The 23,890-nt window shown below is 32.9% G+C and overlaps 1 protein-coding gene across 1 annotated transcript in view; it reads left to right on the top strand.

The window, feature by feature from the left end:
* HMGCLL1 (3-hydroxymethyl-3-methylglutaryl-CoA lyase like 1) overlaps nucleotides 1-23,890 on the top strand; it is a 154,629-nt gene that overhangs the window by 56,495 nt on the left and 74,244 nt on the right. Inside the window, exons 4-7 of the mRNA XM_016145693.2 lie at nucleotides 5,033-5,128; nucleotides 7,097-7,245; nucleotides 19,434-19,497; nucleotides 22,982-23,170. Of these exons, the coding sequence (XP_016001179.1) occupies nucleotides 5,033-5,128; nucleotides 7,097-7,245; nucleotides 19,434-19,497; nucleotides 22,982-23,170 (498 nt within the window). The remainder of the gene's footprint in view (nucleotides 1-5,032; nucleotides 5,129-7,096; nucleotides 7,246-19,433; nucleotides 19,498-22,981; nucleotides 23,171-23,890) is intronic.

The following is a 23,890-nucleotide window of genomic DNA, read 5'->3' as shown; positions in this document are numbered from 1 at the left end:
TAATTGCCCTTTTGTCTTTTTTCACACTTCATTGCTCCAGAGCAGTAAAAGCATCTTGCCACCAAAACATACCTCTTAAACTCTATCTTATCTCTCCTCAAACACATTATTATTTAGATTATTTAAAATCTCTGGCTACCTTGTCCTTTTTTTTCCTAGCAGTTCTCAGCTTCCTCCTACTTAGTATACCATGCCAAAATTTAATCAATGATGACTCAGTTTTCGCTATCAGTTGTTAGAGAGGTAAAGGACAACAAGTAGTTTTACTTTATATTTTATTGAACTTGAAAATGAAAGAATTATATTACTTTAAAAATTAATTTATATAAAATATGTCACCCCATAATTATCCAAAGAATTTTAATAAATAAGTTTGTTTTAAGTTTAGGCTTATTAAACCTTTTCCTTTAACAGTACATTAGAAAGTTTAATTTTCATAGAAAAAATATATATGAATATCTAGTATTGCTCTATGAATATTTTTGAAAAGTTTTAATCTTTGTGAATAGTTTTGCTCCATTTAAACTCTGAATATTTTCCTCCTGAGAAAAACAGGCCTCCAAATTATGTGCATTTGGCCTAGACAAGGTTTAGTTAAATATTTGTCATTCTAGCTTAGGTTGTAAAGGAAAATACTTCCTTATCTCTGTTCCATAGAATTTCAGATCACATGACATTTGTATTATTTTGTATTTTTAATACACACACAAACACATATATCTTTCCCCACTAGCCTGTGAATTTAATGTATATAGATCGCATCTGCTTCACTTTTCTCTGCCATGGTGTTAGGTATATAGTAAATGTATATAACATTGAAATAAGTCAGTATTCAAATATTAAAATGAATTATAAAAATCAGTTCTTAAGTTTTCATGATATTTTAAAATTAACCTTTGTATCCCCCAATGATAAATATCACAGTCTAGTTGCAAAATATAATTGAAACTTCTAATATTTTCCCCTCTCAGTTTTATGAGAAACACTTTCTCATTGTTTATAGTTGCATACTCATATGCATTATCTTGAAACTCCATAATATCAGGGAATTTGGGTGAGTTGAGGACACAATGAAAGTCTAAATATTTAGGAGAGATTATAGTATTTAGATAAAGAAAAATGTTAGAAAGATGTCTACACGTGTATAATGCGAAATGTCTAGATTTAATCACCGTATGATAGAGTTAGTAGCAAATGTAATAGAATCTCTTAACTATACACATTACATTCTAATCCTTGACAGTCTTTGTATATCTTTAAAACTCTTGCAAAGTTTGCACAAATATTGGGATGATTTGAATTTATATCAAAATATGGATGCCTAAGAAGTTACCATGGTATTGCCTATTTCATTGGCTAAACAGACGTAGGTATTGCCATCTCCAGACTGTGGCCAGATGATGGCGACGTATTTTACCCATCAAATTATGGTGATTTTCATGATCTTGAAAAGTCACAACAGAATCTTAAAAATATGGTAAATCAAAACAGATGTAGAAATGTTTCATTAAAATATCAAGATAATACCATAAAGGAATATTTCTGTTATTGTTTGAATAATAAACTTCAGACATTAAAATAACATCGCAATTGAAATAAACATAAACTTCCTGAGTTAAATGAATACCTTTAATTGAAACTTTTATTTCATTCATTGTAATAAAATTATAGCCTATCAGGATTTCCTAAAGCTCTTTACTTAATTGTCTTTATTGACCAAATTTAGACAGAATATTGTTACTTCTTAAATGACCTCATTATATTGTAGATATTTTTTAAAAATTACTGATTTGTGGAATTCTAATTAACATATTTATCATAATTTCATTAAGATATCTCTACCGATGATCAAAGTTTAGTTTTCATGATCTAAAAATTTAATTGCTATTATCTCTGTTTATTTTCTAGTTCTAGAGATTGAAACACCTATTAAGTCATTGTTTCATTATATAAATTTCTTTATAATGATTTAAGATTGTTGTTAAATTTCATGTAGAGATAAATAATCACTTACAGGACAACATGACCTATATTTCTTGAAGATTAAAATTTGTTTTATGCCCTTTATGTTGTTTTATGATGCACTGCCTACTATATCCAAATCTTTGTATTGGTTAGAGAAGCACTCTTTATTCCTATGTGTTATCATGTTAATATAAATGTCTCTAATAGATATTTAAACATACTATGTTTAGACATAAGTATTAAGAATATGAACATTATTATCTGTTCTAGTAGTAACCTTTCTTTCTGCTTGAAATTAGGAATAAGTGCTCTAAACTTTTCATTATAATTTGGGCATATTTCCATGTACATATGTCTGTGAGAGAAAGAACAAGTTAGAGACAGAAAGAGCCCACACTCTAGCTCAAAGGCTAAATTCATGAAATGCAATCAAGAATTGTGTTGAAATAGGCACAAATGTTAAATATTTTTTAAAAGGTTATAAAATAGGATTATATTTTTGAGTAAAGTCATGTTCTTTGTACTATTGGACACTGATTTTTCTTTTGGAGTTCTATTCCTTGCACCATTTCTCCACAACAGAACTTGTCACTAGCTGGGTTCTTAGGATTGCCTGAGAATGGCTGATCTCTTTCTAAACTGCTCTTTACATCTCTCCCAGCTTAGTCTTCCTAAAATAGTGCATTTATCCTAGTCTTCTGCTAATTTGATACCTACTCCCCTGGCTTTCTATTGCCTTCGCAATAAATCCTGAATTTTTAGAATGATGTGAACCCCCGGTCCTCAATTATAATCTATTCCCCGATTATTTACCGATAATCTTCTCTAGCCGAAAATGTGTTCCTACCTCTGCACCTGTCTCTCCCTCTTTTTCAGCCTCCCAGTTTTTCATTGTTTTGGCTTTTATGGCTATGTAATGAATTACCTAAGAACTTAGTGGTATAAAAAAACTTTTGCTGTGTTCACAAAACCTGAGGGTTGGAATTTGATCAGGGTACAGGTAGTCTTGTCTACAGTGTCTGTGCCCTAATCTGGGTACCTCGCATGCTGGAGGTCAAAGTCATCTAAAGCCTTCTTCGATCACAGATTTAGGGGTAATGCTGGCTGTTGGCTGGGGGAGCCTTAGTTTCTCTTCATGTGTCTTTCCATGTGGGCCTCTTCATGTGGACCCTCTGCATAAGCTACTTTTTCTCACAGTATGTCAACTGATTTCCTTACAGTGGCTCCCCCAAAGAAAAAGCCATACACGGAAGTTATATCCTTTTCTATAACCTTGCTTCAGGACTTATTGTATTATTTCTGCTATATTCTATTTGTTGGTGCAATCACAAGCCTTCCAGGTTCAAGTGGAAGGTAAACAGTCTTCCTCTCAATGGAGATTGGTGAGATTATGGAATAGCATGAGGTTGGAAATGTGGTGGCTATATTTTGGGAAATATTAATATGCCATCCATTGTCAAGGATCACAGAGACCTAACAATCTTATTCCTCTCTGACCTCTGGCACCATGTGTACTCATTTACAGTCAGTATGTTCCTTTGGGTTAATTTTCCATGTGTATCTGTTTTATCTCCCCAACTATACTGCAAATTTTTCAGTCAAAGGACTTTACTTTCCTGCATTTATATCTCCCACAGGACCTTGCATAGGGCTTTAGAAATAGTAAATGCTCAATGAACATCTAGAATAAAGTCAAATAGGCTTAAAATTAAATGTGACAGCTTTCATGGAATGCAGATAACTACAGTGGATAGACTTTGTAAAGGATGCAGCTGTGGGGTGGGTGATGTGATCCCTATGAGCATGTGATCCCTAAGAAATAAGTGAGGGAGAATCTATTTTACATAGAAATAAATGTTTGGATTGAATGAAAGATGAAAGCTTAAATGTCAGTAAGGCATGATAGCAGTCAATGGGAGGTACTTTTCACATCTTAAATATTTAATTTTGGATTTAAAATGTATTTTAAAATTGAGTTCAAATTATATTTATTAAAAGTACTAAATTCTATTGGCATTTAACTGAGAGTCAAGACCAGTGAACCAATAAGAGTAAATATATTTCAAAATTTTCAAAAATTTGTGATTATATTAAGAAAAACATTTATACTTTGATACATATACAATTATTTCACTTTTAAATTAAAACAATATATATTTATTATAATAAGCCAAAATGTATAGATAAAACACAAGTCTTCCCTCATCTGTTCTTATGTTGAAAATACAAATTTTGGTTTAGTGTATGTTATTACATACATTTTTATCAATGCTCATTTTGTATAACTTTTATTATTTATATATTTCTTATGTTTTTATTCATGCCACAATTTATCATTTTTAAGTGTGCAGAGTTCATGGTTATGTCAATGGTAATTTCTTTGTGTGATGATTATGGGATTTGATTATCAGTTATTGCTCCAGGAGGCTAAATTATGTACTCTGTGGCAAACTAGTGATTTTGATATTTTAATTCAAAGTTGAACTTTTATAGATTTATATTAAATATACAAAATATGGAAAATAAAGTCTTGGTAGAATGGATTAAATTTTTCTTTCATGTACTCCATTGTATTCATTTGTTTGCATTAAAAGAACAAATAGTAATCAGATGATAGTACTGCGTAGAGCGTTATGACTAGTAACTAAAACATCTATGCTAACCAAATAATAGACTAGGATATCAGCCTTGTTAAATTATTTTAATAGAGACGAGTAATTTACATTTTACTAAATATCATAAAATTTCATACACTGAAAATTATTTGGACATAAAATTTCATGCGGATGGTAAATACATAGCATCTTGCCTTTCAAACTCTCCTCATTCTCAGGAGTATTTGAGGCTTGGGACATGAAATTAAAGGAAGAGAATAAAGATGAGTCAAGTGAAAATAGTAGAGTTTAGAATTCCTGACTATTGGTAATCACCCTGGCATAGTTTCATTTCAAACACAAGTTTATAGAATGTAATTACATGTGTAATGATAACTTTCCTGAAAAACTAAAACTGTGCTTGATAGAATATTCAGAGTTACATATTTATGTATAACTATTCTGTATTTAAGTTGGCTGATCACACTGAAGTCATGAAAAGCATTCATCAATATCCAGGAGTTCGATATCCTGTCCTTACTCCTAATCTTCAAGGTTTTCACCGTGCTGTAAGTGTGCTACTAGTTTTCCTAAAATAAATGTTTCTTATGATTTTAAAGGTCTTTACAAAGCTAAATTTGTGTTAAATGTAGCTCACTTCTTATTCTGCGTAAATACTATGTTAATATACTCACATGAATACATGGAGAGCAGTAAACTCGTGGAGGAGTTAGGGACTAAAGTGCTCTGCATAAATGGTTTTTCCAGTTTAACCATTCAAGAATCAATATACAGTTATCCATTTTGATGAAATTCTTTTGAAAATATATTCTTTGCATCCCTCTTAAATACGCAATAATAATCTAATCTTAATAACCTTAAATAACTTAACCCTTCCTCTGTATAATATTATAGTTATTAATATTATTGCAATGGATGATTATTTTTGTCAGCTTGCTGTTGCTGTCATTCCATTCCTCTAGGTGAAGCTAATCGCTGTCATTGGAACTGCATTTAACAACTTTCTCTGTTCCTCTTCTGGCTTCTTTCCGTCCTCTGTGACAGGAATTTATATGCAAAAAAAGCTTTAACAATTACATGTACAAGACAGATTGATGCATTTTTAAGTAAAGGCTTGAGGTCTTATGCTTATATAGCTTTATTGTAAAAGTTTTGCAACCACCATTTCTGGCATTAATGAATATTTTTCACTCTTTTTATTTCAGACTGTGTTGCATGAAGTTGAGGCTATGGGTGCTAGTCTGTATGTCACCTGTTAGTGTATCTTGTTAAAACCACTAATCTTTTCTTTTGTTTGATATAATTGTTTATCAGATTGTCAAGAAAAAGGAGGTATTTTAAGAATGTTAAATGTTACTATCATTTGACCCTAAACAAAGTAGGGCATATATCCACCTTGAAAAGATTCTGAAGGGATACTCTTGCGATTGCTTAGAAGGACAAGTAAGAGAGTGAAACAAATCTTGGCTCAGAAATCAGGCAAACCTGTGCTCAAAACATGGCTCCAGAATGTTTACTAGCTTTATGATTTTGTCCTGGCAATTTAGCCTCTTTGTCCAGTTTTCTCACCTGTAAAATGGGATAATACTTAGTTTACAAGATTGTCTATTAGAAATAGAACACTCAAAGTACTAATAACAATACTGGTAGGTACATTGTAGCTGTTCAGTTAATATAATTTTAATTTTAGAGGTTAAAAGTTTATTTTGGCAGAGGAGTGGAAGCCAATATTTCTTTTTAATGTTGGAGGAAAGACAACAGAATTTTTTTCTTAATATATTAATAGGATATCAGAATGCGTAAGCATCTAGGTACAGTGCTAGAGATACATTAATAGAAAGTCTTAAAAATTACGCTAAAAAACTTGGGAGGCTTGACATTTGAAAACATTCACTGGATAAGCCTAAAGAAAGTAGTGAAGATGGCAAAAGGGGAAATTGATTAGCTAACATTTTGGATTTAAAGTCTGACAAGAGGATTAGGCATTTAGGCACATAAGAGTGTGGTTGTAGTTGCAGTATGAAATGATGGAAACAAGGTTAAAAGATAAGAAGAACATTTGGGGCAAAATCTAAATGACAAATTGGAAAAAGATGTTTCTGTTAGATGTAGGAAAAGAAAAACAGCATTTATTTGTACTTTAATAGTTGGTCTAAAAATAATGCTTTCAATAATTTATTAAGATGTTTTATTGGGGTGCTAGTATTTTCCATAATTAGAGTTAAATTTCTGAGAATAATATAATTTAGGAAAGGCAAAATTATATTGGAACATCATCACTGTGTTTTCTGTGCTTCATAGATTTATGAGTGTTAGTTTGTGGAATTATTTTGTTATAAAAAATTTTTACATTTCAAAACAGTATATGTTGGCAATACTAGAGGAATGTAGTTTTAAACTGTAAGGCAGATGTTAAAGAATACAAGTATACCTTTATAGAATAGTTAATATTTCTTGTAGTGCTGTCATTTGCGTTTTTGAAATTATTAGCTTTTGCCTTAAATGATATTTTTCAGGTTGCTGCTGGAGCCACTGAAGTATCAGTTTTTGGTGCTGCATCTGAATCCTTTAGCAAGAAGAATATTAACTGTTCTATTGAAGAAAGTATGGAGAAGTTTGAGGATATCGTTAAGTCTGCAAGGCACATGAACATTCCAGTACGAGGGTACTTATAAATCCCACAAATTCTGCTTTGATTAGCATGTATTGTTAAAGCTCATTTATGAACTATCTAGACATTGGTTTACCATTTATAATGATATAGATAGATAGATAGATAGATAGATAGATAGATAGATAGATAGATAGATAGATGATAGAATCTTTTTTGTAACTTATGTGATCAGGGCCATCAGTATATCATGGTGTACATCCCATTAATATCAGTTAATAATTATTAGACTGTATCAAGCTCATGGAGTGTGTAATGCAGTTGAGGTCAGAGAGACAAGTATGCAAACCTGGCATTTTTATCCTATTTATTTATACCGAATTATCCAAATGCAGCCATGGTTTGATCTCAGCCCCGTGTGAGTTAATAAATTGGAATAAACTCATAGTAGCATTTGGAAAGGAATTATCTAATGTGGCTTCCGAGTTAAAAAAAAAATGTAAGAACTATGACTTGTTTTTCAGAGAATACTTTGGAGACTTTAAGTAGAGTATGTAAAACATAAACTTGAGTCTGAGCTGGACTTGAAAGTTGGGTCCATCATTTCACCCATTCAGCCACCTCTTCCATAGCCAAATTTCCTACTTTGTCTGCATGATCACAAAGCAAAGGCATATAGGGAAGGAGAAGAGAGAGAAAATCTCCTCTGATTTTTACCTGTTTCCTGGAGCAGCAGTTGCAGCTCTTCACCAAGGTCTTTGTTCCATGAAATGTATAACAAATTCTTTGTTCCTTAAGAAAGAAGTTGTTTCTAAGACATTAGCTAATTTTCCATCGATTTTCAAAGTTATGGAGACAAGATAAACAGACCATGTCACTTTAATAAAGTGCATATAACATTTGTAAGAAAAGCCTGAGTGCTGTAATTGGTTTTAGATGTAAGTTGTACTTCCTTTGGTTGAAATGACCAAAGTTTATGGTGGCAAGAAAAATTCAGTTAATGAAAAGACAGATCCAATTTTGAGTGACCGTATTAGAAAAGGATTAGATTTCAACCAAGGTCATTGGTTTTCCAATGACCTTGGTTGTATTCTAATGGAGTGAGACTATACTATAGTGAACTATCTTGTTTATTTGCTTATATTTTTATCTTCTTTTTTTCTTTCTCCCTAATAAGTTTCCAGTATTTTTTTAAAGATACAAAATTATTTTTGTAAATAAATACATAACATGGAAAAATTTTAAATAAGACAATGGATTTCCATAGACAAAATAAAGGCTATCATTAAGGCAAAGTTATATACCACAATCAAAAAGGAGAGAAGTACTGTATGTTCATAATTTAGATATACGTAAGTTGTTTTGTCTCTCCTTTAAATGGAAGAGAAAAAATAAAGAAGTTATTGTTTCCATGTGTGTTTAAATGTGGGGTATAGGTTTTAGAGTAAAGCAATTCTTGTTGGAAAGTTGAGAAACCAAGTACTTGTAAAAAGGGAGGTGCATGTGCAGCTTACAGTTCAGATAGGAAATTTTTTTAATATTGAAAGATGGACATAAATTATATATCAGATCTTATCATCTTAGTTTTTCTCATGTAAAGCAGAATAGATAATGTAATAAAGCTAATAGAAACCAGAAATCCTCCTTAATACTGGTTTGAACAATTAATATTGCCCCACCAGTAAAGCAACTTCTAATTGTGCTACAACATAAAAGTTTTCCAGGTTTTGATAAGAAGGGTACAGAAGTACAAGATGGACAAGAAGTGACACAGTGAAATGCAATCGGCAAAGTACATTAGAACTCACTATAGAGTTGTACTATAGACCAATGTATGTTTTTCAATGTAGATTTTGATTCTTAGAAATACAACTCTTGGATTTTCTGAAACATTGTTCACTTTTAGAAATATGCTTTTCAGTATGTGAGTTCATTGTTTGTACAGTTGAAAAATATCTTCTTCCTCCCCCAAACCTTTAAAGAGTTTAAATTAGATTTTATTTTTGCTAGTGATCTGGGTTTTAGATACTCATTATTAAAACTCATAGGCCATTATACTCATTTAAAGAAAAGAGCCATGTTCAACGACTTGAAACTAAAGTAGATGCTTCAGCATGTCTTTCTATGGCAACAGCTGCATCAATATGTACTTGATCATCATCCAGAAAATTGATGTCATCATCTGTTAGATTTAAAGGCCATGAGGAACTATGTATTTTATAAATGCTCACCATTTAATTTTTTTATAAAAATAGTGAACTTTCATTTGGTCAAAATAGCAGTTTTTAATAGTTATGAAGTCTTTTGTTTGATTCCCTCCCTCCTAAAACACACACATACAAATGTATATGTACACATTTTTAAAACATGCTCAGAACTTTACATAACATCTGGGACACATTAGGAAAAGATATCATGCCAAAATGATTGACATAAAATGCAGATTCAGGTAACTACTGCTACATATACATTATATGTGAATGAGCAATGAAATGTCTAGATTTTGGACTTCATTCTTTATTGTGTAATTCACATGACATATTTAAAGATCTAGGTTATTTTTTATTACAACTGAATTTTAAAAAGTTAAAAGGGCAAAGAAAAACAAAAGCCTATGTTAAATCTAATCATTTTCTCTCTTTCATCAGTGGCATTTATTTATCTTAGTTTGTCAAGATCCTTTTCAAATTGAAATGCCTCAAGATAGGTACTGCTCTAATATATCATATAAGACATTCAGGGTTTCTTCTTTTTTGTCTAAAGCAAGTATCAATTTCTCTTTAATGAAATTACATGAGTTACATGCTCATGCTATTTGTGAGAATATTAATATAAAAGTATCTCTCACTAAGGTGCCATTATTAATTTTACTATTAAAATGCTTATAAATGTATATTAAAATTCAGTCGTGCATATCAGACCAAAGATTTTTAACATAATTATGTTGGGCCTCTCCTGTAAAATAGTATTGCAATAATTTGAACCATGGTTAATCTCTTTTAAGTCTGAGTCTACTGAAAGTTAAAAGAACTACAATTTTAAAATTTTTCTTAGGAGCCAAATAAAATTATTCATCCATTGTTTCAAAAAAAAAAATACAAACTGAAAAAGTATTTGACAGTAAACTATAACTATTGAATTTCTCCTTAAATTCCCCAAAAAAGTAAAAGTACCTAGTTATAAAAGAACAGGGAGTAAAAGGCAAATTAGTAATTAAACTAATCAAGACAATCATAGAAAACAGGTACACAAAAACAAAGACAATTGCAGAATGCGATAATGTTTACTTTAGTCATACCTTATTTTTACTGAGGTGACATTGGTTAATAACATTATATAAGTTTCAGGTGTACAACATTATAATTCCATATTTGTATGCACTGTAGCTTGCTTATCACTAAAAATCTAGTTTTCATCCATCATATATTTGACTCCGTTTACCCATTTTATCCTCTAACCCACTTCTCCTCGAGTAACCAACAATGCAATTGTTTGTATCTGAGTTTGTTTTTATTTTATTTCATTTCTTTTTTTTTTTATATTCTATCTATAAATTAAATTATATGACTTTGTCTTTTTTTAATTTATTTCATTTAGCATAATACCCTTAAGATCCATTCATGTTGTCATTAATGGTAATATTTTCTCTTCTTTATTGCCAAGCCTATTGTGTGTATGTGTATGCGCGTGTGTGCATGAGCACGTGCTCACACGACATCTTCATTATCCTTTCATTGGTTGATGAACACTTAGATTGTTTTCCATATCTTGGCTATTTTAAATAATGCTGCAGTGAACATAGGTGAGCATATATTTTTTTGAGTTAGTGTTTTCATATTATTCAGATAAATACCCAGAAGTGGAATATCTGGATCATATGGTAATTCTGTTTTTAATTTTTTGAGGAACCTTCACACTGTTTTCCATAGTGGCCACACCAATTTACAGTCCCTCTAACAGTGCATGAGAGTTCCCTTTTCTACACATCTATCTTCCCAACATCTGTTATTTTTTGTTTTCCTGATAATAACCATTCTAAAAGGTGTGAAGTGATAATTCACTGTAGTTTTGCTTTGTATTTCCCTAATTAGTGATGTTAAACACCTTTTCAAGTGCCTGTTGGTGAACTGTATGCCTTCCTTGGAAAAATGTTCAGATTCTCTGCCTATTTTTTAAACCAGGTTGTTTGTTTATTTTTTCTTGTTGAGTTGTATAAGTTCTTTATATATTTTGAATATTAACTCATTGAAAATATTGGCAAATGTCTTCATTCGGCCACCTTTTCATTTTGTTGATGGTTTCCTTTGTTATGCAGTTTTTTAGTTTGATGTAGACCCATTTGTTTATATTTGTTTTTGTTTCCTTTGCTTTTGAAATCAAATCTACAAAAACATTGCCAAGATCGATGTCCAAGAGTTTAGTGCCTGTGTTTTCTTCTATGTAACATATGGTTTTAGGTCTCACTTTTAAGTCTTTTATCCATTTTACTGGTTTTCTCTTTGCGAGATAATTTATAACTCAACAAATTCATTCAGGAACTTACAACCTGCTTGTTTGTTAGCCAACCCATCTAGGTCATATTGCACATATTGTACTTTCTATCCTTCCCCTGTCTAATGCAAAATGTCATTTTGGATTCCGATCCTAACCCTATAGGTTATATCAGTCTTAGTGAGATAATGAGCCTCTTATTTAGCTCAGTTTTTTAAGTACATAGTGACTGGCAGGCAGTGTTTCTCATGACTGATATAGCAAATACCTTCCATTGGATGATCTACCCCAATGGAATTGACTTGCACATATGGCTCCATCTTCTTATAAGTGGACAGCTTATTGGTCAAGTTCTTTTATAACTTCTATTAAACTGAGGCCTTTGTGTTGGCCTGGAAGAGCAATTCACATCATAATTTACCAAAATATGGTACATAAAACTAAAAATGAGACATCTGTTAAAGCTATTTTCTTTCATACATATGGTCTGTATGAGAGTTTATGCTTTTTTTTAGCCTTAGATATTCAATCACTGCTGTGTACCAGAATAACACATACCCAGCAATAGTTAATATACATAAGCAGTGTTTGTTTGGTAATGCCTAAATAACCATTTTGTAGAGCTTTTGAGGAAATAATGTTTTGTCATCTCTCATACAATTAGCTTTTTAGAGTAAAAAGCAGCTCCTATAGTTAAATGCCTTACTTACCTTTAATTGGCATTACATGTCATCTTATCATTCTTGAAATTGTTTTTTCTTCTGAGGATAACAATGGTGGACTGTTTCCACTTTAAGTGTTTGTGACATGTATTCAAGTCTTTTACACATCCTTTGTTTCTATTTGCCAGGACGATTGGAGGAACATGGGATAATTGTGGGGAAGTAGGCTTGGTGAAGGCCTAACTGTATGTGCATTTTCATGATTCACTTCTATTAAGTAAAGCTGTTAAAGACTCGAAAGCCTCAGTTTTTGCCTTGTATCATGATTTTGCACAATACAGATGCTCCTCAACTTACAATGGGGTTATGTTGTGATAAACCCATCATAAGTTGAAAATATTGTACATTGAAAATGCATTTAATGAACTTTACCCCCAAACATAGCTTAGCCTAACCTACCTTAAACATGCTCAAAACACTTACATTAGCCTATAGTGTGCAGAATCATCTAACATAATTAATACACTATAGAGAATCATTTGTTTAGCCTAGTAATCTCATGGTTGATGGGGAGCTGCAGCTCACTGACACTGCCCAGCATCACAAGAATGTATACTGCTGCATATTGCTAGGCTGGGAAAAGATCAAAATTCAAAATTAAAAGTATGGTTTCTACCGAATGTATATGGCTTTCTCACCATCCTAAAGTCAAAAAATTGTAAGTCGAACTGTTGTAAATCAGGGACTGTCTTTACTGAAAATGGCTTCAACAAGCACAAATAAAACAACTCACATTTCTACCCACAGAATTGATTATAATGATATGCTTTTTGTTAAATTTAGCACAATTAGGTTCAATATGGATGGTGATCTCTTTATTACTCTGTCATCCTAAATAATATTTAAAACGAGGTGCCAAGTCCGAACTTCCAAATATGTGCTCTCATGTCTGTCTACAGGATTAAGAATATTAATAACCTGGATCTAGCTATCCATTTATTGTATAGATAAGGAATTTTATAGAAAATTATTCAGAAGGTAAAAATTACATATTAGCTCAATGCATTAATTCATTCAAGAAATATTAATTGTTTTATATAATGTGCTGTCTTATGATACTATGTAGAATATCAAAATGAAAAAAATTAGCCTAATTTTAAGAGTTACCAGCAGACTGGGTAAATAACACGTATAGAAATAATTGCGACATTATAAAAAAAGGCAAGTACATTCAGAGATATAGATAAATCCTATTCAAGTTGAAAATGCTGCTATGGCTAGGGCTTCTAGTGCTCTATTGAATAATAATGATGAGAGTGGGCACTGTCTTGTTCCTGATCTTAGAGGAAGAGCTTTCAGCTTTTCACCACTAAGTATGATATTACCTGTGGTTTTTTCATAGCCTTTATCAAGTAGAGGTAAGTTCCTTCTGTACCCACTTTGTTGGGAGTTTTTATCATAAATGGATATTGACTTCTCAAATGCTTTTTCTGCATCTATTGAGATAATCATATGATTTTTACCTTTGGTTTGGTTGATGTGATGAATCATGATATTAATAGTTTTGTGGATGTTGAACCATGCTTACATTACTAACATAAATTCCACTAGATCATGATATATAATCTTTTTAATGCACTGTCAAATTCAGTTTGCTAGTATTTTGTTGAGAATTTTGGCATCTATGTTCACAGAGATATTAGATATTTTTTGTAGTGTCTGGTCTTGGTATCAGGGTAATTCTGGCCTCATAGAATGAGTTTGGAAATGTTCATCTTCAGTTTTTTGGAATAGTTTGAGAAGGATACATACTAATTCTTTATTAAGTGTTTTGTAGAATTTACCTGTGAAGCCATCTGGTCCTGGGCTTTTGTTTGTTGAGAGTTTGATTACTGCTTCAATTTCATTGCTAGTAGTAGGTCCATTCAGATTCTCTATTTCTTCCTGGATAAGTCTTGGAAGGTTCTGTGTACGGCCTGAAACCATAAAACTCCTAGAAGAAAACATAGGAAGTAAACTATGTGACATCAGTGTGAGTAGTATCCTTCTGGATATATCCCTGCAAACAAGGGAAACAAAAGCAAAAAATTAACAAATGGGACTTTATCAAACTAAAAAGCTTCTGTACAGCAAAAGAAACCTTCAACCAAACAAAAAGCCTACTGAACGGGAGAATATATTCACAAATGATGTCTCCAATGAGGGATTGATTTCTAAAATATGTAAGAAACACATCAACTCACTAACAAAAATAAAAATAAACAATTTCCTTGTAAAGTAGGCAGAGGACATGAAAAAATCTCTAAAGAGGACATACAGATGGCCAACAGACATGAAAAGATGCTCAACATCATTAATCATCAGGGAAATGCAAATCAAAACCACAAGTTACTACCTCACACCAGTCAGAAAGGCTATTATCAAGTAGACAACAAATAACATGTGTTGGTGAGGATGTTGAGTAAAACGGACCCTTGTACACTGTCGGTGGGACTGCAAACTAGTGCAGCAGCTCCTAGGGAAAACAGTATGGAAAGTCCTACAAAAAAAAAAGAAAAAAAAAAACCTAAAAATAGATATGCCATACAAACCAGTATTCATCCAAAGAAAACAAAAACACTAATTTGAAAAGATATACGCTCCTCTATGTTCATTGCTGCATTATTTACACTAACCAAGATATGGAAACACCCTAGCTGTTCATCAACTGTTCATCGATAGATGAATGGATAAAGGAGATATGCACACACATATACACACTCACACGCACACACACACAATGGAATGTCATCCAGCAATAAAAAAGAATGAAATCTTGTCATTTGCAACTACATGGTTGGATCTAGAGGTGGTTATTGCTAAGTTAAGTCAGGCAGAGAAATGAAAATACTGTATATTTTCACTATATGTGGACTCCAAAACAACAAAACAAACAAAACAAAAACAGACTAATAGAAAAAGAGACCAAAGAGATGGTTACCAGAAGAGAGAGGATAAAATGAAAAGGGGAAGGAAATATAGTCAAAAACATTGTGATAAGTTTACACAGTTACAGTTAATTAGAATTAGTGGGGTGACCATATTGTTAGGTATAAAAATGCCAAAAAAAAAACTATATTGTGCACACGAAACTAATAAAACAAATATAAGATTATATGCCAACTACACTTAAATAAAAAGTAAATTAAAAGTGTAAACAAATAAGTTTAAAGTAAGACTATATTAAATTTCTCTGAAGTTAGAGAAAGTTCCTGGAGAAGGTGTTTAAAATGAAGTCATTAAAGATAAATAAATATATAGAACATAATAAGAAATAATGACCTTTTTAGTCAGAGGAGGAAGTATGCAAAGAACAAAGGCATAGTGAAGAGAGATCTCAAGAAATATTTGGGTAATAGGAAGATGTTTGCCTTTACTAAAATAGGGGGTTTTTGAGGCTGATTATAGAAGAGAGGTAGAAAGTTAGATGGAAGTTTCACAAACTGTTGAACTTGAATAGTAAGGTTATTTAGTAGATAATGGCAAGTCACTAAAGATTTTCAAAATGGACAATTATGTGGTTAGAGCTATTCTCTAGGAATATTATTTTGGCAATAGATGTTGGAGTAAAAAGGAGTAGCATGAAACTAGAGACAAGGAGAGCATGTAGGAGACATCTGTGCCTGTCCTAGAGAGGGTACTGATGGGCTATTCTGTTCATGTGAGGCTGTCACTGGCAGAGATACATTCTGTAGAGGCTAGAGGGGAAGAATTAGCCAACCTATGAATATGTTCCCAAGGTGACCTTCAAGTGATTTAGCAAAAAAGGCTCTGAAAATGACTACTTCATTTTTTAAAAAATGACAAATGCAGGGGAAACAGGGATGAGCTTCGTTTTGGACATATTGAATTTAATATGTCGTCTAAATGTTTCAAGCAATCGACTTGTCATGTTCACAAGGAGATTTGGAGTTGTTCCTAGAGTTACCTGCATAATGGCTAGAGAAAGAAAGACTGAGGCGATGCAGAGACTCCATTTGCTGTTTCCATTATAAACATGACTTTTAAGACATAAAACCAAGCTCAGAAAATAAAAGAAAGTCTTCAGATTTCATTAAAGAAAATGTGTTAAGCATGCAGGTTGATGCCACTACTATGTGAGGGTATGTATCCCACACATAATCCCTAGGGGCTTGGAAATAGGATTTTAATGTCTATCTGAGAATAGATAGATGTTCCACTAAAATATGGATTTATAAATATGGAGTTTTCTTGGAGACTGAAATCACCTCCTTAACAATGCAAAGTCACTGAAACTTGTGCTGTGTAGTTATTGGTTGTAGATTTATGACACATGAATATTGTAGAAACCTCACTGAGAAATCAAGGTAGAAATGTGTCTAGTAACTGATAAAGTCTGCAGGGCAAGGGCAAGGAAGTCAGGTCTGCTTTATAGGGGCATTTAAATAACTCAAGATTCATGAAACTCCTTAGAAACTAAAATCACCATATAAAGACACTCACAATAAAAATTATCAATTAAACCACCAACCAATCAAAGATGGATAAAAGTACTGTGGTGTAGTAGTGAAGAGATTCCTGAGATTAAATACTCTCCAGTCTGTGTAATATCACTTTTTCACAAGGGAATCAGTCAATCCAGGTGCAGGAGTATTGTTAGTTGAGTGTTTTTCAATTTTGGCAGAATAGTGGAAATTTAAAAATTATTTTAAAATATTAGTAGTTAGATTCCATTTTCTGAGTTTTTGGTTTAATTACTATAGAATGTATCATAACTATCAGGATTGTGTTTTGTTTTGTTTTTAAGCTCCCCAGGTAATTCTGTACAGCTGAGGTTAAGAACAACTGCAATAGATAGAGAAGTCTAAAAACTGATGTTAGCCATTAGTCAAAACAGACAAAGTAGCAACTTTTCATCATGATGGAGGCCTTTGTGCATACGTGAAAATGTCTCACATTTTATTAGTTTTTGGCAAGCTTTTCTTGTAAAGGCCAGACAGTAATATTTTGTTTTGTGGGTCAGGTGATCTCTGTTCCAACTACTCAACTCTGCTGTTCTAGTACAAAAGTAGCCATGGATAATAGGTAACCAGGTGAGCATGGCTTTGTTCCAGTAAAATTTTCTTTGCAGAGTGATGAGCAGGATTTGACTTTTGGGCCTTAGTTTGCTAACTTCTGTTTTACAGCACTTAAGCACAGTTAATGAACATATTTGAGAACCATCACATTCACTTTGGAGAAAGTAACCACGTGTGAATAGGTTAAAGAAATGACTACTCAGCTTACAAGGATAGGATGGAGAGCATATGAAGATGAAATACAATGGAGTGTGAAGACTAGGCAAACCATAGATAGGCCTGGGATGGACCAGTGGGAAAACTTGAGTGAATGAAAATGCAGGCAGAGAGACTCAGGGTTATAGTATAAATGGGTAAGCTGTGGTCAAGTGATATGTGAATAATTTAGGAAAGATTTTTTTCATATTGTTTTGCATTATTTTTTGCTTGTTTTGTCTCGCATTTAAAAGGATGGCATGTTAATGGATGGCTTAGATTTTCTATTTACTCATGTCTAGATACTTTGGGTTCAGAACCCATGTACTTATATTTTCAATACATTCTCTATAATCATTATATCTAAATTGAAAATATTTATTTTTCATTCTTAGCCACCTTTTCCAGGGTTGTTTATATAAGACCATTTTCTTTTCACGTGTTGATGAAATTTATACAGATTATTCAAACAATAGGCTTAGATTATAATAATTAGAAGAGCTCAGAGGGGTTTCCTGCCCAGCATTACTTTCAAATTTTACTTAAATTTGTCTTCTTTTCTCCTTCCCTGTTCTCATAACTGTGTGCCTGGCTTATGGAACTGCTTATTTATTTTGATTCCAAAATACAATTTTATTGACATTTTAATAATTTTGAAATTAGGTTATATCTTTAGGATCAATGGCTATGTAGCGAATCATTTAACGTATTCCAAAACCTGTTATGAAATTCACAGTATATCTTCCAATGGACAGCATCTTAGAATCAAGGAAATGTGGTATTGCCTTCTATCATGCTTTTGCCTCCACCTTTCCTCTCGCAACCACTTCCGGAGTTCTCAGTTACATTTCTAGAAAACAAATCTGATCTTGTCACTACCTTTCCTAATGATTTTGAGTGATCTCAAAGTTCAGATTCCTTGGCATGGTATTCAGGGGCCTTGCTAGCTAAAGCCTTTCATATTCTGGCCCAAAGAACTAGGTGTCCAACTTCATTTCCCACCACCCCTTTCTCTCATGTGAGTTGCTTCATTCTTTACCATCAGATACGTGATGCATTATTTTAATATGAGTGTTGCAAAGTCTCTGAGGAAAGTTTAATAAAATGGGATTGGTGTTGAGCTGAAAATAGCTAAAACAGACTTTTTTTTCTAAAGCTTAATACTTTAAGATGGAAATGTATCATTGTCCTTGTAGCAGAAGCTTGACTTTTTATATTCAATTGTTGAAGAAACTTATGAAATATCTTTATTTGGAGCCTTTTAAACACAGACTAGACACTCTTCTGTTTGGAATGATTTAGGTATACCCACGAGATAAACAAGATGAATTTTGAGGTTGTGGCCAGTTCTAGGAGATTTGGGGTGATTAATGACTGTCTAAATGAGGCCAAAACATCCAGATGGGAGTGAAGAGAAAAATTCAGTTAGTCATCTACATGCTCTCTCTATATGGCTCCAAAGACCTGGATAGTTAACAGTTGAATGTATGTACTTATTTAAGTCACACTATATATTTCACTGATATTTTCTTCTTCAATTATCATGTCCTGCTCTAGTATAAACACCTCACAAGATAAATACCTATTATTTTATTCCTATCTGCCATCAAATAACATATATCAAATTATAATTATTAGGAAGAGGAAAATTTTAAATGTTCCAAAATTGTTTTTGTTTGGTCTGAGAATTAAATAATAAGAAGAATAGTATGAAATAAATTTTCTCGATGACTTTTTGGCTATTCATGTTTATAAAATGGAAATTAGAAAGCAAATTATGCACTCATGTTTATATAGTCCTATATTTTAAATTTAGGTACGTGTCTTGTGTCCTGGGCTGTCCATATGAAGGAAGCATCACACCACAAAAAGTGACAGAGGTAGGATATGCCTCTTTTTATGTTTCACTGCAAAATGATGCATATTATTTTTAAAAGTGGACTGTTCTCCTTACTATTTATTGCATCTGCATAACAAAGATTAAGGGGGACCATGGAGTGGAACACATGTGATTACTTAACCGATAGTTTTATTTTAACACTGAAGACCTATCTCTATACTGGCTGTAACTGTTTAAAGTTAAATAACACCTGAGTTTTAACATTTGAGAGCTCAAAAGTGGAGGGAATAAAAATATTTGTTTTGTTTTATGTGGGTAGAACATAGTGAGTGATCTTTCTCCTTCTATCAATATCAGGGCAGTTCATGCACACATTCTGTAACTTTGCCTTGGTTGTTCATGTAGCATTTCTTTATTTTCTCCCGGGTACTTTGGCACTTGTGTCATAGTATGTAGTGCTTCAGTATTTTGTTCCTTGGAGATCCTATAGCTCTTACTGCTGAGATTCGAGTTGCTATCAAAGAGAAATTTTACAGCACTAGATTATAGTCATTAAGGACCCGCTTATTGAAGTTCATTTTACTTACTCTTTCTGTTTATTAATTAATACCAATGAATACAAAATACTTAGTTTGAGATTACATTAGACCATCTTATTAGACTATCTCTGAAACTTGTTTGTATATGAGGTATATTAATGTGTACTTGTTGTTAAGATTGTTAATTTTTATAAATTTAGTAATGTGGATGGTAGGAAGCAATGGAGATGGCATTGTTAGAAAAATTAAAATTTAGCTGGCTAAACTATCAGTTTGACTAAAGCCAATTCTATTGTTGAGCATTCATTTTCACCTTTGAAATTTACTGCAAACTTTTTCAATGAGAGATACCTATCTCATGGTCCATTATTTAAGCAGGATGTTTGCACAAAAAGGCAGATAAACTATATATATATATATAAAAATGATGTTCAAATGTTATAGTCCTTCAGTAGCATGGGATTCTTCTAAGACCGTTATTAATTTATATTCACAATATATATTTTTTTCTTAAAGAACACTTCAAAAATGGTATAACATTAGACTCTGCAAAATCCGAATCCAACTCAGCCTACATGCCAAATCCCTCACTCTTCTGCCTTTGCCTCCTGCCATCTTTGGAAGGATCGCACACACACACTCAGGCTGTCAATTCCTACACCAGAGTGCCTGAGCAGTTGCTCAAAAGAATCATGTAACAGGCAGATTGGAAACATTAGGAATTTATGACCAGCAGCCTTTAATGGGCCTTCTGTAGGCCCAATAGAATGGGCTATTCTAATATATTTAGTAGCCAACCCACTCTCTTACTCTCTGCAATGACAATTGCAAATTGTGTTCACTCTGTTTATTGCAGTCTCTAGTCTTTCTCTTCATTTACTCATCAATTATTCAATGGTGATGGAATTCTTCCTGTTGACACTGGAACATATTCAAGCCTCTAATATCTGAAAACTTTCAGAATTCAGCATATTCTTCTAGTTATCAAATATCTCTATCCTTCTCCATCTAAACTTCTTCAGAGGGCTGCCTACAGTAGTGATGTCCATTTGCTCATGTGCCAAAAACTCTTCATCATACTCCAGATTGAATTCTAGACTATTCACTCCACTGAAATCCGTTTTTTTAGGGTAACTACTTAGCACTTGGGTCAAGAAATGCAAGATTGTATTCAATCCTAATCTCGACTTCTTAGCAGAATTTGGGATTAGTGACTCTTCTCTCCTTCCTGACACCTGTATATCTCTTGTATTCCCTTGACACCACACTTATGATTTTCCTCCAACCTGTTAGGTTTCTCCTTCGTAACCTCATGCTTCTCTATTTGAGCATTAAGAAATTCCAGCATTTAATAGGCAGTAAAAGAGAATAAGCATTATGATATTTCATCCAAGTTTCCATCTGATAACTGCCTCCTACCTGGACTAGTTAATTCTTCTGAGTCCCCTCCAACCTGTTTTCATATCATTATTGCCTTTCTGAAAAACAACACTACCCCAAATTCTGTTATGGCCTTTTATTGCTTTTATGATAGAAGCCTCAACCAAACTCCTAAACTTTGTTGGTTTGCTATGCTCTATATGGTCTGCCCCATGCCTAGCTCTCCTTTATGTAGCTTCATTTCCTCTTGGCTTTGGCTTTCTCATCACACTATCTTTTGCATTTAACTGTTTCTCTGCCTGAAGTGCTCTTTGCATTTTATATTTTGGCTGCCTGGAATACACTAGCCTCTGCATTTGATATTATACCTGGAATATTATTCTTATACCTTTCTTTCTCAGCCTCCTCAACAAGTTAATGTTCACTTTACCTTAAGCTGTCATGTGGGCCCTTCCTGCTTGACAGATCTACATCAGTTTCCTTTGCTACATGCAAAGAATCTCATTTCTTTGTTTCAGCATTCTTATTTTAGCTGTATTTACTCATTCCCAAATGGGATCAATTAAGGTCTGTCTTCATTTGACTCCAGGTTCTATAACAGCATGACCCATCTCAAGATTTGTGTCCTCGTTATATTCTAGCACCTATCATAGTGCCTGTCATAAAACGGCACATTGGAAATACACAATAAATGAGTTAATGAATGGCCATGTGCCATATTTTGTACAAAGTGATTTGTAGGTGTTCTTATTTCATTTTCATAGCCAGCCATGCCATTATTAACATCATTATTATTGTAATTCTTTAAAAAATTAAATAATAAGTTTTAGAAAAATATGCTAAATACGGGTGTTTCATTGTCTGTATTTTAGAGAATAGAGACTGAAGTTCTAAAAGGTTTATCTTCTACCCAGTATCACATACCTAGCATGGGTGGCACCTAGATTTAGATCCAGGCCTGTTTGATCCAGAAACCATGTCTTTGTCATAATACCACATTGCCTTCATGCAAAATGTTATTCCTCTTTGAAAGTAACATTAGTTATTCAGCTTAAAGGAACGTTGCAGTTTACCTCTTTATGAGATCACTACTTAGCATTTGAGTCAAGAAATGCAAGGTCACATTCACAAGTGCATTTATTTATGACCCTCCAAAAGTAAGCCAGAACTATTTAGTGATCTACCAATTACATAGCTACTGAGCGACAGAGCTGAAACTGGTATAGATGTCTCTTGATGCCTCTTCTAAATGCTACTTCCAAGGTAAATTTCTCATGCTTCTGTTTGATTAAAGAGTTGAGAAAAGCAAGCCTCCCTTAGTTGAAATGATAGTTTATAAATCCTAACTGAACAAGTAGCTAGACAGTTATGACTCTAACGCAAACTTGAGTATTAGAAAAAAGATAATTATAGTAATGTCATTCACGGTTTTATAAAACACTTAGGATTTAAAGCAAGGAGAAAGACCAGGAAACTAAAATATTTTCCATGCAAATGTAACAATTTTAGTTGTGATTTTTACCTTTAGATGATGTTTGCTGAGAACAATAGGGATTGAGTCTGTTCATTTCCATTGTTTTACTAACTCTTCACATGTCCCAATAGGTGTCTAAGAGACTGTATGGCATGGGCTGTTATGAGATCTCTCTGGGAGACACAATTGGTGTGGGAACTCCAGGAAGCATGAAGAGAATGTTGGCAAGTGTCATGAAGGAAATCCCACCGAGTGTTCTTGCCGTTCACTGTCATGACACAAACGGCCAGGCCTTCGACAATATCCTTACGGCCCTCCAGGTATTTTGTATTATTTGTGTGTATGTGTAAATGTCTGTATCCACATTTGTAATATAAATGTGTTAAGAGCTTTAGTGAGATAACATTTTTAAATTGCTATGGATATTGTGATTAAACTGTGCTTGCTACATGACAAGTGCTCAGAAGATATTTAATAGCACATTTTTTTTTAGGGTGGCGATGTCTCTTATTACTGTTAATTGGACTTGATAAAATTCTTGAATTTGTTCTTTTTAAAGTATTAATCCTCTTAAAGCCCTGTCTGCTTTTTTCAACTCCCATGTGCTTCCAGCCATAAAATTTAATGGGCTGAAATTTGATGGCATTTGGAGGAGTGCAAAGCACAAAGATAGTAGAGTATACTGTTATAATCATGGAATTCTCTTTTTGATAATTTGGTGCTCTATTATGAGAAGATATGGTGGTGAAATTGAGAATACTTTAAGATGTTTTCCTCATGTTGGGCAGCATACTTTTGAAAGAACCCCTGGTTTTTATCTAATATATTCTATTAGATGATCAAATGAAGATATCTGGAAAGTTGGAAGATTAAGAAGTGCTTATTAAATCCTAATGATAAGTTAGCTATTTTAAATGTCTTTAAAAGAATAGATATGAATAGCATTTTAAGGGTGTTGTTTTAAAATTAGTGTTAGTTTCTTAAACTCAGCAAAAATAGATTCATTTGATGTTCTTAGAACCCAAGATTTTGATGACTAA

This window comes from Rousettus aegyptiacus, unplaced genomic scaffold (genome assembly GCF_014176215.1).
Source record: "Rousettus aegyptiacus isolate mRouAeg1 unplaced genomic scaffold, mRouAeg1.p scaffold_m13_p_1, whole genome shotgun sequence".
In the NCBI taxonomy this organism is placed as follows: Eukaryota; Metazoa; Chordata; class Mammalia; order Chiroptera; family Pteropodidae; genus Rousettus; species Rousettus aegyptiacus.
This window is presented reverse-complemented; position numbering and strand designations above follow the sequence as displayed.